The sequence below is a fragment of the Rattus norvegicus genome, chromosome 13 (genome assembly GCF_021556685.1).
Source record: "Rattus norvegicus strain SHRSP/BbbUtx chromosome 13, alternate assembly SHRSP_T2T, whole genome shotgun sequence".
In the NCBI taxonomy this organism is placed as follows: Eukaryota; Metazoa; Chordata; class Mammalia; order Rodentia; family Muridae; genus Rattus; species Rattus norvegicus.
Window position 1 is genome coordinate 76397684 of NC_141546.1, and position 15196 is coordinate 76412879.

Consider the following 15196-nt stretch of genomic DNA (forward strand, 5'->3'; position numbering starts at 1 on the left):
CGAAGGTCAGTAGATGGAGTTGGACTCTCTGGCACTGGAGAAATAGATGGTTGCTAGACACCACATTGCTGCTGGGAATTCAACTTAGATCCTTTCCAAGAGTAACACATGCTCTTACTGGCCAAGCCATCCATCTCTCCAGCCCCTAGTTGCAGGTTTTTGTTTTCAAAACTACTTCAGAATAAACACATTTTGTAACTGACAATACTTTTTGTGTGTGATTATAGCTTTGACTTGATGTCTTAAAACCTCTACCAAGGTGCAATTAACAAACAAAACGTGTGTATCTATAAACTGGTACCTACGTGAAGAGTACAGTGTGATGGCATCATGAGAACCACGTTGTTTAAACCGTGCTTCCTTACTCTTCAGCTCCTCACCTCGCTCTCTTACCCAGCCATTACATCTGCAGCATGACAAAACTTAGTGTTAAATTTTGTTTTGCCTAATAAGACTTTTTTTTTCACTTGGAAATAATTTGGAATGCACAGTGTCTTACGGCAGCTGAGGCTGGCTGTGCATGCACACAGGACTTCCTCTTGCTTTAGGAAAGACTTTTTCCTTTTGAACTTCCCTTGTAGTGGCTTTTGTCCCCCTCCCCCCCCATCCCGTGTTTCTGTTGGCTCTAAGCCTTCTCATTCCTTTGTTGTTTGGCCTGGTGCCATGATGACTAGGACTGCTTAGCAGTGTTCCAAAGGAAAGCTCCACCCTCCCACACACCCACGGCTAATTACTATAAAACATGACATTGCATCGTTCATCCATCACTTGTGCCTATCTGCTTTGCACGCTCTCATCCCTCCAGAGAATGAGTTCTAACCTCATGGAGGAAATGCCTTTGAGCGAGTCAAGTCCTCGAGGGACAGAGAGGCTCAGGAAGCCATGGCTCTTCTGCATAGTTGCTCTGTTGCTGATGCTGTTCTGTACCTTGGGTACACTGATCTATACTTCACTCAAGGTAAGATGGTAATAGAGCCTTCAGCTGCTAATTATATCATATAAAGGTTGTTCATTTGCTAGTCTGATTATTATCATTGGTACTCAGCATTGCTAGAGGTAGTGGGGAAGGAAGACATTTGACAGCACAAATAGTGTAAACAATTTAAACCTTGTAATGACATGACTCTTCAAATGTGTTTTCACTCATCTAAATGTTTTAAGAGGAGACCTGAAACATGGTGCTTGTCTTAGGTAATGCACAAAACAATAGTGGGAGACAGAATAAAGTGACAGGAAACAAGTACACGTTGAACAGGGGCATGGTGCCAAACTAGAAAAAAGGAGTAGCTGGGTTCCAGTTCTAGATTAACCTCCCCATAACCAGCTGTGCAAATTTGAGAAGGTTGGATCGTTGTTCTGATTTGAGTTTTTAGGTCTGCAACATGGTGATAAGGGAATGGATCTATTTAGTTAATGCCCTGATAGCAGTAATTACAGTGCTCAGTAATTTACCTAGGAGTAGGAGTAGGATAAACCATATAGTTGTAGTTTAGGTAGTTAGGACAATGACTTTGGGCTGGGGTGACCAGGGAAGGCTTCATGGAGGAAGAAGGAGCACATGTGTCTTTGGGAAGCCCCTGATGGTTATTAGGAATTTCCCATTGAACTCTGGTGTAAATTGTGGGTCTAGACAGGATCTGAACTGGGAATGTATATCAGTTAGGTTCTTTCTAGAAGTCTTTTCTTTTACAGGACATCCAGGGCTACCCAGAGAAAACAAAAGAACAAAAAACCAAAACAAACAGACAAAAAAAAAAGCATTGACCAGAAAGACCAGAAAGGAATTATAAAACTTGATACAATTCAAGACTTGGGCTATTTCTGGGTGTATTAAAAGATACTAAATCTTGGGCAGAATAAAATGATGTATACTGGTGTAAGAAAGGGTTGTGATGTGAGCCCAGGAACATTTTTCTAAGAAGACCAACCAGTGATGGTCTCAAAGGTATGCTTCTGCATTGGCAAGATATTGAGAAAAGAAGCAGGAGGAATTAATGCTCTGTTGATTCAAGGTTAGTTAGTATGGTACTGGCTAAAGGCTTACATAGGAGCCCATTATTTTGTAGTCTGTAACTGTACAAATGGATAGAAGGCAACGGGAATTCTAACCCCAGCCCCACCCTTCCAAAGAATGAACCAAGACACAAACTTTCTGAAGCAATGAATGTTGAGCAGACTATCAGATTTCTCAAGTGTTTAAAGGAGGAAAGGTGAGAGTGCATTAATTTCACACTGGAAATGCTCTTTCCTCCTGCAAACTTCCTCGAGTCTTATTTGTCAGGTGGCTTTGAGCATCAGTGAAGTCTAGGTGCCACTGACTCCTGTTTGTGATCAGCGGCCAACGGAAGTGCCTTTCTAAGAGGCATCACTTCCCACAAATCAAACCTACTTAATTCGTGATTTCTGAAATTTTGATTCCAGATTATCCTCTCAAAAGAACACACCCCTTTCAATGAAGGGTTCCTCTTCTAAACATAACTAAGAGTTTATCCCAAATTTAGGGAAGTATAAAGTTTTGGAGTCTTTTTTCCTGTCAGGATGCTTGGCAGCACAGTTACTATGGAAACAACATTGGCCTTAAGGATTAGCTTCAGTATACATGCTCCTTATTAGCTACAAGTAAAGGTCTTGAGCAAAGAGATCTGAGTGGCTGGCAGGTGGTAAGTCATTATGTGGTGGTCGCTTCCACCTTTCATACTTAGGAACTTAGAAGTTTTATTTTTTCCTTCTACTCCAGTTGTTTTTATTTTTTGTTTTTTTTGTTTGTTTGTTTTTTGTTTTTTGGTGCAAATCTCCATTTATAAAAAGCTCTTCTTCTAAAAAAAATCCCCATTTAAAAAAAAAAAAACCTCTTATGTTTAAAAGTAAGATATGAAGCTTGGTTTCTTTCAGAAGTCATCTTGGGAGAATTTTTTCTCTCTCTCTCTCTTCAAGGAGACATCTAGTTAATAGACTAGACTTGAGCTCAAGGAGGTTGGCCAATCCCTTCATGAAAGTAGTTCACAAAAGTCTGTGAAGAATCCAAAGAGTCAGGAAAGTCCCTTTCTTCAGTGATGAATGGTGGAATCCCAGAAGAGAAAATGGAATTTGTACAACTGTACTTGCAAACAGACAGATTAAGATTTCGTTCCCAAACATATGCAGTTAGGGTTAGCCTGGCCTTTGTTTTGGTCATTCTGAGACAAACCAAGTCGATATAGTCTTAAGCCAAAGTGAGGTTAGAAGAGCAACTGATCCTTCTAAATAAAAGCAAAACTGGAGTACACTGAAAGTTTTGTTTGTAGTCTTTTGTAACATCATCAGATTTATAAATAGAAACTGCCCCAGTGAGTCGTGGAGGTGAGGGAGAGTTTTGAATAAGTCTGGTTGGGGATGCCAGCCTCTCTTATCAGCCATATGACCCTGGGCTTGTTGCTTCATCTCCGTGCTCTCATTTCCTCATCTGCAGAAGGAACATGTAATTCTTACAGAGTTGCCTTAGGGAATAATGAGGCGGTAATGTGCCTGACAGGCCTGACTCATGCTAGGTTCTAGATGACTGTGGTTAATATTCATACCATTATTACGTATAAGGTTTACAATGGATACAAACCAACAAGGTCATTTAAAATATGCATGGTTTGTCTGACCTCCCTTCCTCAGTAAAAGACCTCATCTCTCAATCAAACTGATAATTTTCCATTTCCATTTTCACCTAGGGCAACAGTTACAGATGAACTCAGTGGGGTTTTCTAACCCTAAATAGATATTAAAGCAGCTCCCAATGGGCTTTCTGGATGTTTGTCACTGTCAGTTCATTCATCTATAGATTTAGATTTTCTGGGTACTCCTTACACATGGTGATAGCTGGAACAAAATTCGTGACATTTACATTTTGGTGGCTACTTAATTGCTTCATGGGTGATCATGTCATTCTAGTTAGGTTACAAACTTTCTGGGAGATAACAAGTGTACATTAAATTGTCTCACTTGCTTATAATGCTAGTATAATGTTAAGACTATAGGTAATTAAGTTGTTTAATTTTTTTATTATCAAAATAGCTGGTATTTACTGAGAAGCTTCAGGTGGCACTTCTGGAGAAGCCCTCTCCACAAATCAGCATAGTAAAGCAAAACAACAGGTTTAGTGACCCCTGCTTTTACTCCCTGGTTAATAGATAAGGAAATTGGAGCTCTGGGAGTCCCTGCATAAGCCTGTCAGTCTTTGTGCTGAATTGACTTTGGACATCATCTTTAAGAAAACCCAAAATGTGGATGAAATAGTAACAAGAGTACAATGATTTCAGGAAATTCAGTGCCTTTTAGTTTTTAGATTCCTGGCTTCTCCCCTTTTCTATTGCACCTTCTTATCTGTACAAAATGCTCTTATTATAACCTCCAGCAGATGTATACTAAATAGTATCTCATGTCTGTGTATAATACCATGTACACAGGACAGACACACAGGATAGAAATTCACAACTCTGAAAGTCTAATACAGATTTTCCAGTCTAAGTTTATTTTGCTTCAGTTAAGTTGTTGTGTATAATATATTGACATTTGATGCAAACATAATAAAATAACTGAAATACTGTTTCTGTGATGCTTACCCTCCCTACCTCTTAGTCATATTCAAAACCCTAGTGATTTGATAATATTTGTTTTATTTTCTTAATTTTTAGCTTAACATTTTACAATACAGTAACTTGAGGTTTATATTCTAATTTATCTTGATTTATGATTTTGAGTATACCAATTGAAAATTACCTTCTTGGACTTGATGTTCACATATAATGTCATGTCTGAGAGCAACCAATCTTGGCACCATATATCTTCCTTCCTACTTGATATCTAATAAGCACCACAAATCGATACCTTCAAAAGTTGGGATGGTTCCCCTCTTACTTTATTTCTTTTGTCTTGCCATTTATCTTAATTTTTTCAATGACCGCAGTCGCAAATCTTGGAGTTATCTTCCTTTTTTCCCATTGCCTCATGCCAGTATTCACGTCAGAAACTCCAGTTACTTCTTGCTTCCTTTCAGAGATAGCCTGGATTGACCTAAAAGCCACAGTTCTGTTACAGCCTTTTAAGTGCTATTGTGACAGTCATGTGTCACTCTATTAGACCAGTTGGCTTCTTTTCCCTCTGCCAGCACCTCGGTCAGAGACACTGTGCTTTCCGGTTTGTAGATTCCAGTCCATGCCTAACCGACTTCATTGATTTTGCCTTCCATTCTCTTTGTTTTTTTCCTAGCATAATACCTGGACAAATCCTTTAAAAGGAACATATATCAGTCTCCATGTTTAAAAAAAGTCTTTTGAGCACTTTGCTCCCAGAGAACCAATGCATTTTGAGTACCAAAAACTTTGATGTTTGTACCTTATTTTTATCCTGAAGCATTAACAGCATTTAAGTGATTGCATTTGTAAATTAGCCATTATTAATGTCACCTTTCAGCATGTAAGATGAGGCATGTTGCAGACATTTTGAAACACTTGTTTCTGATTCTGAAGACACCCTAGATATTATACATGGCATGGGGTTTTCTAAACATTAAATATTTCTAGAGCCAATACTGTTGTTTTTAAGTAAAGGGAAACAAGCAACAGATCATCTTAGGAAATGATAGGGATATGGAGACTGCTGCTTGTAGGAAACTAGAGAGGAAGAACACAGCTTCCACACTTGCCTTGTGTGTCAAAGGTGGAGGAACAGAATGAGACACCAAAGTCCTGGGTGAAAGATCCCTCTCCCCCGCCAAAAGATCTGCTGCCTTTCTTCTCATTATCAGATCTAGCATTCGATGACACCATTTTAAAAATTAAAATAATGCTGATCACCACTCTCTCCATGCTTTCCTTTGTCTCTGTGTACAGCTAAACTCGTGTGTCTAACATGCCTCTGGTCATGCATCCATACTCACTTGCTTCCTCCTGTCTTCCTAAAACTCAACTGTCAAATGTAAAGGACAGAGCCAGTCATTTGTAGAGGGAAACAAAGAAGTGAGCCAAGTATACAAGAGTCTGCATTTGTGTGTTGGGGAGGGAGTATTTTGGGGGAGGAGTTGGGGGGGGTTGGAAAGTAATTTGCTTCAGAAACTGTAAGCTCTGGATAATCAGTCAAGCAAGTAGCAATGGTACCATCATTCTGACCAGTTCTTCTTTTCCTTTTACAGCCAACTGCCAAAGAGCCCTGCATGGTTAAGTTTGGTGAGTAACCCATCTTCCATGGTTCCCCTTCATTTCCCATAGATTCGGATGCAAGAAGGCAACTGCCAGTGCCCTCAGAAAGCCCGTGCATCCTTTTGTTCGCTTTCCGTTCTGTTTACTACAGTCATTCATCCCACACTTGCCATCTGCCCAGGGAGACCTGAGGCTCCAGGGCTGAGCCCGATTGACAAGCCCACACTTGGTGACACTCTTGGTAGGCACAGACATCCCACTAAAAACCTTGGGGATCTGCACACAGCAGTCAGCTTTTAGTTCGGTGGTTTATTAAGGATATTTTTCAGACGCCTACCACCGTTCGTCAAAGCGTTTCTCATATTCCACTCATGTCTAACGTCTAGTAGGGCATCTGGAACCTTTACTGCTGTGAGTAAGTGCACAGAAGAGAAGGAAGAAGCACTTCCTCTTTGCTTCTGAGTCACTTTTCGTGACAGTCACCTGATATTCGCTCAGAAAACATGGAAAATAGTGCTGCTGACTGTTTCAGTTTTATTTCTGTTGCTTTAATAAGACACCCTGACGAAAAGCAACTTCTGGAGAAAAAGGATTTATTTTAATTCACAAGTGCAGATTACCGCCCCTCACTGTGGAGAAATCATAGCTGCAGTGGTTTGAAGGATTTAGTCAGTCAAGTGCAGAGGGCAGTGGAGCACACGTGCTTATCGCTTTCCTTCGTATGTTCAGTTCCTTTTCCTCGACTTCCTTACAGCTCAGGACATCTTGCCCAGGGAAGGGCGCCAACCATAGTGGGCTGGATTTTCTCATATCTAAAAGCTTAATTAAGAAAATACTCTCTATAAGACAAACTCAAATAGACAGTTCTTGCTTAGACTCTCAGGTAATTGTAGATTGTGTCAATTTGACAAGCAAGCCAACCATCCCACTGAGTCTCAGAGTATTTCTTAGAACACATCCAAAATATCAAGAGTATACCTATTTTTATTGTTCGTATGGCCAAACAAACGCATTTTCACTTGACAGGAGACAAATTTTTTCAATTCAGTTTTTCAATCTTCCATCTTTTGCTGCAATTTTTTCAAGATACTTTGGTGCCCTGAGGTTAGGACAGTCTTTGAATGTGTCCCTCTCTTATTTTGTGCTTTGTTTTTCTAGTGAAAGGAAAAGGATATATAATGTGTTTGAAATTTCTCTTTGATGTGATAAAAATGATGCTAAGGTGTTCTTTTAAAAAATTCCCATAACTGAATTAAATAGAAAAAAAATTAACTTGCTCCTGGAGACCCACCCGCTGCATGCCCCGGAGGAGAAGTGCAGGGTTCACTGGAGATGCAGCGAGTCTTTGCTTTGGCTCTATTGCTCATTCCTCCATTCTCTTCCAGCATCTACCTCTGAGTCTTATCCTAGTTATTCATGTAAATGAGAATCTAAGTCAGTCTTACCTCTCTTAGGCTATGCCCTCCATAAAGTTATGGAGAATTGGAGAAAAGTTTAGATAAGTACTTTGAATCAGTAAAAGCACCTGTTGAGGAGCCCTGAAGTTACATAGTTATACAAAACCACTAAGATTTGGGAAATATTTCAATGTAATACATGGGAAAAGACATTACTAAATTTGTGTATATCCTACTTCCCATGTGGCAAAATTAGGCCAGGGATAGTTATATTCAGTTAGATACACATATATTAATTAATTTGTACCAGTAAATATTTGGAAGTAAGCTAGATAATGCTATATGAAGTTGAAGTAGCACGGAGAACCATATTTTAGATACAAAGCATCAAATTCAGATATACAGAACTGTCAATCAATTTAGAGGTGTTTACTGATGCTGAGCTGGGAGGAGCACTTGAATTCAGAAATTTGAGCCCAGACTGAGCAATACAGCAAGACTCCCATATGAAAATAAAAGAAAAGTTTGTTGACTACACACAATTCTAAGAATTCATTTAGGTGATGCGAGTACAGCAATTGAAAAAGAAATGGAGAAAATGTATTATCAAAGACATCATACGTCAAGTGGATGTAAGGCAGTAGAAAAATGGCCAAATTAATTTAGAACATGTTTCTTGCTAACACTTTATGTGAAGAAAATTAAGGCAATATAGAGTTGGTACTCAGAGGAAAGCAGTGCTGAGTGTAGATTGATTAGGGAATATGTCATTGGTAAAGCACCACAGAGTAAATAGTATTCATATAAGAAAGAGATCGGGGTGCATAGATTATAAGCCGTCCTTATACTAGTCTTGTTATATGATTCGCCTCTCCCTTCCACTCTCTTCTTCATTCATATTACCTGAGAAGAGTTACAGAACCATTAGGATCTTCAGCTTTTGGAAAACAGAAAGATGGTTTATTCTCACAATAGATTTAAAATATGGTCTGGGAAAAGTAGTATAGACCAGGTAAAGAATCTACCTGAAGGCAGTAAAGAATGAAGTACAATCAGATAGAGGATGAAATAATAATATAAACATGATTTTTCTTCTTCCTTTTCAATTTCTTATAGAACTATTATCCTCAAAATGGCAAATGACAGCTCCTGAACCTCACTGTGTGAATATGACATCTGATGGGATGCTGGAGATACTTCAGAATGGCGTGTATTTAATCTATGGCCAAGTGATTCCTGTTGATAAGGAATACATAAAAGACAATGCCCCCTTTGTAGTACAGATAGTTAAAAAAAACCATGCCCTACAAACTCTAACAAACGATTTTAAAATCTTACCTATAGGAGGGATTTATGAACTGAATGCTGGAGATACCATATATTTGGAGTTCAACTCTGAAGACCATATTCAGAAAAGTAATACATACTGGGGGATCATTTTAATGCCAGATCTCTCATTCATCTCCTAGAGATTGGGTTTGGTCTTCTCATCTTCTTCAGTGTATCCAGAGATGCTGGTGGGTGGGCTGGAGGGGGTTGATTGCTAGCAATGTACACAGTTTGTGAGGGCTTACAAATCAACACAGAGCCTCTTGGCATATAAAAGTTTAACCCTCATATCTGTCTGAAGAGGACTCAGCAAATGAGCCGCATCCCTAATGTTGGGTCTGCAAGTGCACTTGCACAATCTATGATAAATGGAATATGGGCAGCAGAAGACAGAAACCCTTCCAAAGACTGTTTGCCCAACCTTGATCCTTGGGTAGAATGAAGTCCTGTTTCTGTGGAAGTCTTTCTTGGCTTGCAAAAAGGGTGTAGGGGCAGTAGCTTGGCCTTTTTTTCCATCATAATTTCCTTGAGTTGTTTTACCTTAATCCCTTCAAACTCACACCATCTGAGAGCCTCCTAATTAAAAGTTGTCAGAATGGTGGGGTGGCCAAGACATGCCAACAACACCTTTCTTTAGAGGTGGTGTTCTTAAAGGACAGAGAACATTACAAAGCCTATAGGGACAGAGGTCAAGATGGCATGAAATGGAATTGATCTGGGAAATTTTTTTTATTTTGTTATTCTCAGGATGCAGGTTCATTTTGAACTTTCCCCTATGCCTTCGTTGCTCTTGTGTGTATGTGTGTATAAATGCTGAAAACAGTAAAATGAGAGTTTGCACCAGTACTCACTAGATTCAACACCAGAAGTGGGTACTTCTCTGGCTGTCTTACACAACGATAGCAAATTTTTGGTTGGTGTTCCTTAACTTGCAATTATAACTGTTTTCTTGCACCACACAATAATGCTATGATGTTAGTCGGGTAGATATTTTTGGGAAAATAATTGCACAGTGAGAACATGGATAGATGAATCCTAAGACTCTTACCTCAACTCACAACTCACAATGAATTAAGTGAGTGGTGTTCTTCATTATGCCATTCGCATGGTCTCTGCTTTGAAACTGGTGTTTCTACCATCACAAGATAAATCTCTAAAATGGAATAAGTTCAACTCTGAAGTGGACGCATCGACTTTACTCCAAGGTGGCCAGAATGAAGCTACAAGAAAGCCATTCTTTTACCAGCAGACATTTTCCTCTTCTTGCCCAGAGTAAGAAGATCCAGGATACTGTTGGAGGAGTCCATCGCACTCCGGCATGCTGACTTTTGAAAACAATAATGAACATTTGTGTTCAGAGTTTGGACTCTGTTAAATTTAGCCAGCTTGTGAGTTCTTGTTGAAAAGTATTTTTAAAAATTTACAATATTTATAGGTATTTGTGAAAAGCTATATAGTGATATTTTATATAAAACTAATTTAAAAATATTTTTATTACATGTAACAAAAATACTTATGATAGGCTATTCTATTTCTTCTTTTTTTTAAATGAGTACTTGCTGAATTGCCATAGTGTACAAAGACTCTTGTGTCTGCATATCTTCTCAGGAAATTAAAATTATATCATATGTATTTATGAAAACCTCTTAGTGTTGATATTCATTGTGTTGTAAGCACCACTGTTTGTGTAGGCTACCACTACTCTATAGGAACCAATTGTTTAATTTTTAGGAATTGTGTAGTCTGAGAGTTTTTATATCAATCCAGAACATGTCTTTCGGAAAACTGGTTCACTAGGACGGACGCCATTCTTTGTAAAAGCGCTCGCTCTCTCTCTCTCTCTCTCTCTCTCTCTCTCTCTCTCTCTCTCTCTCCCTCCCTCCCTCCCCCTCCCTCCCTCCCTCTCTCTCTCTCTCTCTCTCTCTCTCTCTCTCTCTCTGTGTGTGTGTTATGTTCTATTTGTTTGTATGGAATATGTGTAATTGTTTAGGTGAAAACATGTATGTGCTGTGAGAGAGCCTGTGCAAGTGCGTATGTGCTTGTGGGTGGGGCACTGAGTGTCTTCCTTAGTGTCTTTTTCCCTTAATCATTGAGACATCATGATTCATCTATTTGGCTTGGCTGGCCCACCATTTGGCTGTAGGGATTTAGCTATTGCTGCTTTACCTCACCACCCACAGTTCTCAGATTACAGATGTGTGCTGCTACACCTAGATATCACATGGATTTGGGAGATTTGAACTCAGGTCTTATGCTTACATAGCAGGCATGTTATCCACCGAGTTATTTCTGTGGAACTTAATGATGTCATTCTGATGTCCCTGTCTCATTCTTAGGACAATCAAGGCAGGCACAATGACAAAATGGTATTGCCACATTCCCAGCAAAGGCCCAACAGAATTGAGATTTTTTTTCTAATACCAGTAGAGGTTTCTGTAGTCCAGGCAGTGGGATAGCTAACAATATATAGCATCTGGATTTCTTCCTATGTTACCATTTCAGCCTTTACTTTCAATGTATGCTCAGTTCCTTTTCTCTATTTTAAAACTACAATAAAATAATGTATTTATAATTGTACTGCAATTGATTTGTCTTTGGGTCATAGTCAAGTTAGTGATTTAAAGAGCACAAACTTACATCAGAGAAATCCTTTCCCATGCAGACACATCTTGGCAAGTGTTAAAACTTGCAAAAGAGAAAGTTAGGTGCAGTTCATGTTAGCTACAGCCGCCTCCATTCCTGATGAGTCAGACAGTTCATTTCTCATTTCTACCCTTCTCAGCTATTCCACCCTGCCCAGACTCACCCATCCAAGACTCTGCTCACACTAATAGCCTTCTGCATTCCACTTTCCCTCATCCAAGCTGTAACAAGTATGACGATACTGTGAATACGTGACTACTTCTGTAGACAGCATTTAGTTAAAACGTGATGCAACCCCTGTCCTGTTTTAATCATGAAAATGCATCTAAACACTTTGGAGATGGGATGCTTGCCTTGCTTGTCCTTTCCCAATGAGACAATTTCACTGAGTTATTTTTGGTCATTAAATAGGAGAAGCAGAAATATGAGTGATAGGTCAGCAGTTTGAGGATTTCTTTCAAGTAGAAACGGACATACTCCTCAATGTGAAAGAACATGGGGATATTCTAGCATTAACCTACAACTTCATTGATTCACCTCTAGGGAGTAGGAGCTGTACAGTCCTACCTCAATGAAAAGAAATCTTTCTCTCTCTGCCAGTTAGCAGTTGGTCTCTCCCTAACAGACTTCCTGGGTGGGGTTAAATTATAGCCCACAGTCAGCTTTAGCTTTCTTTGGTGGGAAACAGGCACCAATTCTTTGCAGATCCCAATTTTAAGAACTTCATTTCTTGGAAGTAAGTAAGTACCCTTGAAGTTTCCTTACTAGGCCCAAGCTTGGGGTGTTCTGTTGCTCCCTTTCCTTCCTGAAGCAGTGGGGACTGTCTTGACGGTCAACTTAGATGGCTGTGATGTTTCCCCTCAGTCTCTGCTTTTCTTCCCTTTGACCTCATTCTATTTCCTTCTCGATCTGACTAAAGTTTCTAATGGGCAGGTGGCAGGAGGGTCTCTTTCTGATTCCTGTGTGTTGGAGACAAAGGGATTATCTTGGTGTCATACCAGTAGCTAGGTACCAGATCACATTGTACTGTTAAAGCCAACTCCATGAGTCCTACTTTAGTGTGTGGTTTTAGTCTTATATATTTAAAAGATGTGTAGGAGACATAGTAAGTATAGACAATTTAAAAGGTCCAAACTATCATCACAGAGTCAGTTACATAAAAGCCAAATTAAAAGTCAGAAAGAAAAACAATGGTACTGATCAACAAAGTTGGACACCATAGAACACTACTAAAAAAACATCGAAAATAGTACTTTTAGTTTTTTGATAGCTAAAGAAAATTAGAGGAGCTTTCTTATCTGTGTTTCTAAGCACACTGTTTTATTAGAAGAAATATTCTTTTCTCTAGAGATAACACGAAGCACATAGTACCATATCCACACTAGATGTCTTAGTCGGCAAGATACAGAGTGCTTCCTTCATCCCATTTAAACCTATTGGTTTCTGACACTAGTCAACAACCATTTGGAATTCAAAAAAATTGAGCCAAAGACCCCAAAATATTGAGGAATCTTGTAGTGTTTGTAAAAATACACCAGAAGGTCATGTCATATACCCTTATAAACTTTGGGAATGTTTGGCAACAGAGAAATGAAATTTCACTGTACAAAATACATTAAAGTACACTCCTCATCTTTTTGGTAGCATAATAAGCATGGAAATCTTCAACTTCAGAGTGCAGCACAATTGTTCTTTTTCAATCCAGGGCCACTATAGAGAGAGTATATATTTCTCTTAAGGTTTTGAGAACCATTTTCATTCAGATAAGTCTGTTCCAGGGAAACAAGGCTGGTTTAGGTTCCTAGAGCTTCCTAGAAACACAGAGAGTATCTCTCCTTGTTACACTTCTTAGATGATTGACTGGTCTCTGAAATGAATGTGATAAACTAAAGTCCAGGCCTTAATGGTGCCTTCTTCAGAGTCCTTATTATCTATATAATGAACCAATAAGTGGTTCATAACATTGAGTGCTAGGGTTAACATAGCACTTCTTGTGCATTTTGAATAATGGTGCCCCCCAGTTCTCTTTGCTCATTGTCTCCCACCCCATCCTCTGTAGCTCTTAAATAGTCTCCTGTCCTGTCAACAAAAACTGATCTCAGAACACAGTTAAAGCAATCAAGGGGAGGAAATTTGTAGACTGTCTTGTACTAAAGGGAAGTAGCCTAATGACCTACCTTACCTTATCCTTCAAACAACAAAAGTACTATTTTAAATGGCCTGGGCCAGTTGCCCAGAGAGGCCCAATGACTCATTCCATGAATAGCATCAGAGCTTTACAAAGTGAGGTCAAGATTCTGTCTCATATTCATCCAGGATGATTGAAAACAGCAGGTGACTAACATTCATCTACATTCTACGGAAAAGGGCTTCTAGAAGCAAGGCCTGAGAACCAGTTTTTATAGCACTGACACATAGATCATATTTATTAAAGCCACACTTTAAAAACCACTGATTTATGAGCACAAAATTGAATCTCAGATGAACATTTTTTATTTTTCTAGCTATTTGCCCCCACCCCAAAGTCAAGGCTTCTAAACAAATAAGCAAAATAAATATAAAAACTCCAAGTTGGCTATATTCATGAGTCTTCATAACTCATCTCTCACCACAAAGGCAAAGGCCTTTATCCTCTGTGAGTCCGAATGGAGGTCCTACCCTCTTGTGTTCACAACCTAGTGCTAACTTGTAGCTTGAATATTGGCAACCTAAAGCATATTAGCATTGCCACAGTCAATACAACATTTTCCACTTATAGTCTTTTGACCCCTAAATATTTTTCTGTAATCCAGGATGTTCCCTTCCACTTCAGATTTGCAAATACAACTTACATGGAGGAAAAAGGAACACCATGGCTCATTATACCCAAATAGGGTCTCTAAATGTTGACCAAAGTCTTCATTGCCCTTCGACTTTTGTCCTTTATCCATCTAGCCAGTTAGGAAATCACATACATGCATATGTCCCCTCTTTTTCTCCTCCCCTTAAATAAAATATGATCTCTTTTCTGTGTCAAAATAATTATTTGAATAATTTCATAACTAATTTTGTAGTTACTCAAGTCTATTATTTTTGTAAAGAGGCACGTAGTAGGAGAGCTAACCTGAAAAAAATCACAGAAGTGATGAACTAATGAACATCCTATACAAAGACAGATAAGTGCTCTTAGTAACCAAGAATGTGATGGTAGGATCTTATTACTAGAGATACCACACACAGGGCAAGGGAAAATGAAATTGATACTAAGAAGCGCCTCCATGCTAGGTAGCTTTCATAATACCAGAAGGTTCTATACTAGGGTATGGGGTGAGTCACAAATAGTTTTGCAGAGCTGTGAATTCTGTGAGTTACAGCAGTGATCATGTGGTAAGATATGACCGTGGGTGAAATAGGGACATAAATGGGGGTATCCAACTGTTTTCTGATCATATTTAAGGTCAACTCCACAAACATAAGGAAATATATGCTTAATACTATTAATCTGGACAAGATCCAGTATTGGGGAGCTCATAAGACCCAGGTGTGAATATACTATTAATATTTGCTAAATGGTTAGTATTAAATTATTCTGTAAATTCATGTCTCTATATCTACAGATTAGTTAAGCTCTCTGACCTCATTGTAGAAGGTATTTCATTCAGTAGACAGCAGTTAACACAGAAA

The 15196-nt window shown here is 39.0% G+C and overlaps 2 protein-coding genes across 25 annotated transcripts in view; one reads left to right on the top strand and one right to left on the bottom strand.

The window, feature by feature from the left end:
* LOC103692000 (uncharacterized) overlaps positions 1 to 15196 on the bottom strand; it is a 443265-nt gene that overhangs the window by 189328 nt on the left and 238741 nt on the right. For 6 of the 24 annotated variants that reach the window (XR_015636083.1, XR_015636072.1, XR_015636067.1 and 3 more), the window contains one exon: positions 306 to 406. The exons of the other annotated variants lie outside the window; for them this stretch is intronic. The gene's annotated coding sequence lies outside the window, so the exon portion shown is untranslated. The remainder of the gene's footprint in view (positions 1 to 305; positions 407 to 15196) is intronic. 24 annotated transcript variants of the gene reach the window in all.
* Tnfsf18 (TNF superfamily member 18) lies at positions 777 to 10532 on the top strand. The gene is made up of 3 exons (NM_001398596.1): positions 777 to 958; positions 6158 to 6191; positions 8678 to 10532. The coding sequence occupies exons 1-3, from the start codon at positions 824 to 826 to the stop codon at positions 9028 to 9030; spliced, it is 522 nt and encodes a 173-aa protein (NP_001385525.1). The 5' UTR covers positions 777 to 823; the 3' UTR covers positions 9031 to 10532.

What these genes read in the sequence shown, in the direction of transcription:
- Tnfsf18 (NM_001398596.1), top strand. Translation starts at nt 824, where the DNA reads ATGGAGGAAATGCCTTTGAGCGAGTCAAGTCCTCGAGGGACAGAGAGG. An exon ending in TGATCTATACTTCACTCAAG is followed by an intron (nt 959 to 6,157) that starts GTAAGATGGTAA and finishes TTCCTTTTACAG; the next exon opens with CCAACTGCCAAAGAGCCCTG. An exon ending in GCCCTGCATGGTTAAGTTTG is followed by an intron (nt 6,192 to 8,677) that starts GTGAGTAACCCA and finishes AATTTCTTATAG; the next exon opens with AACTATTATCCTCAAAATGG.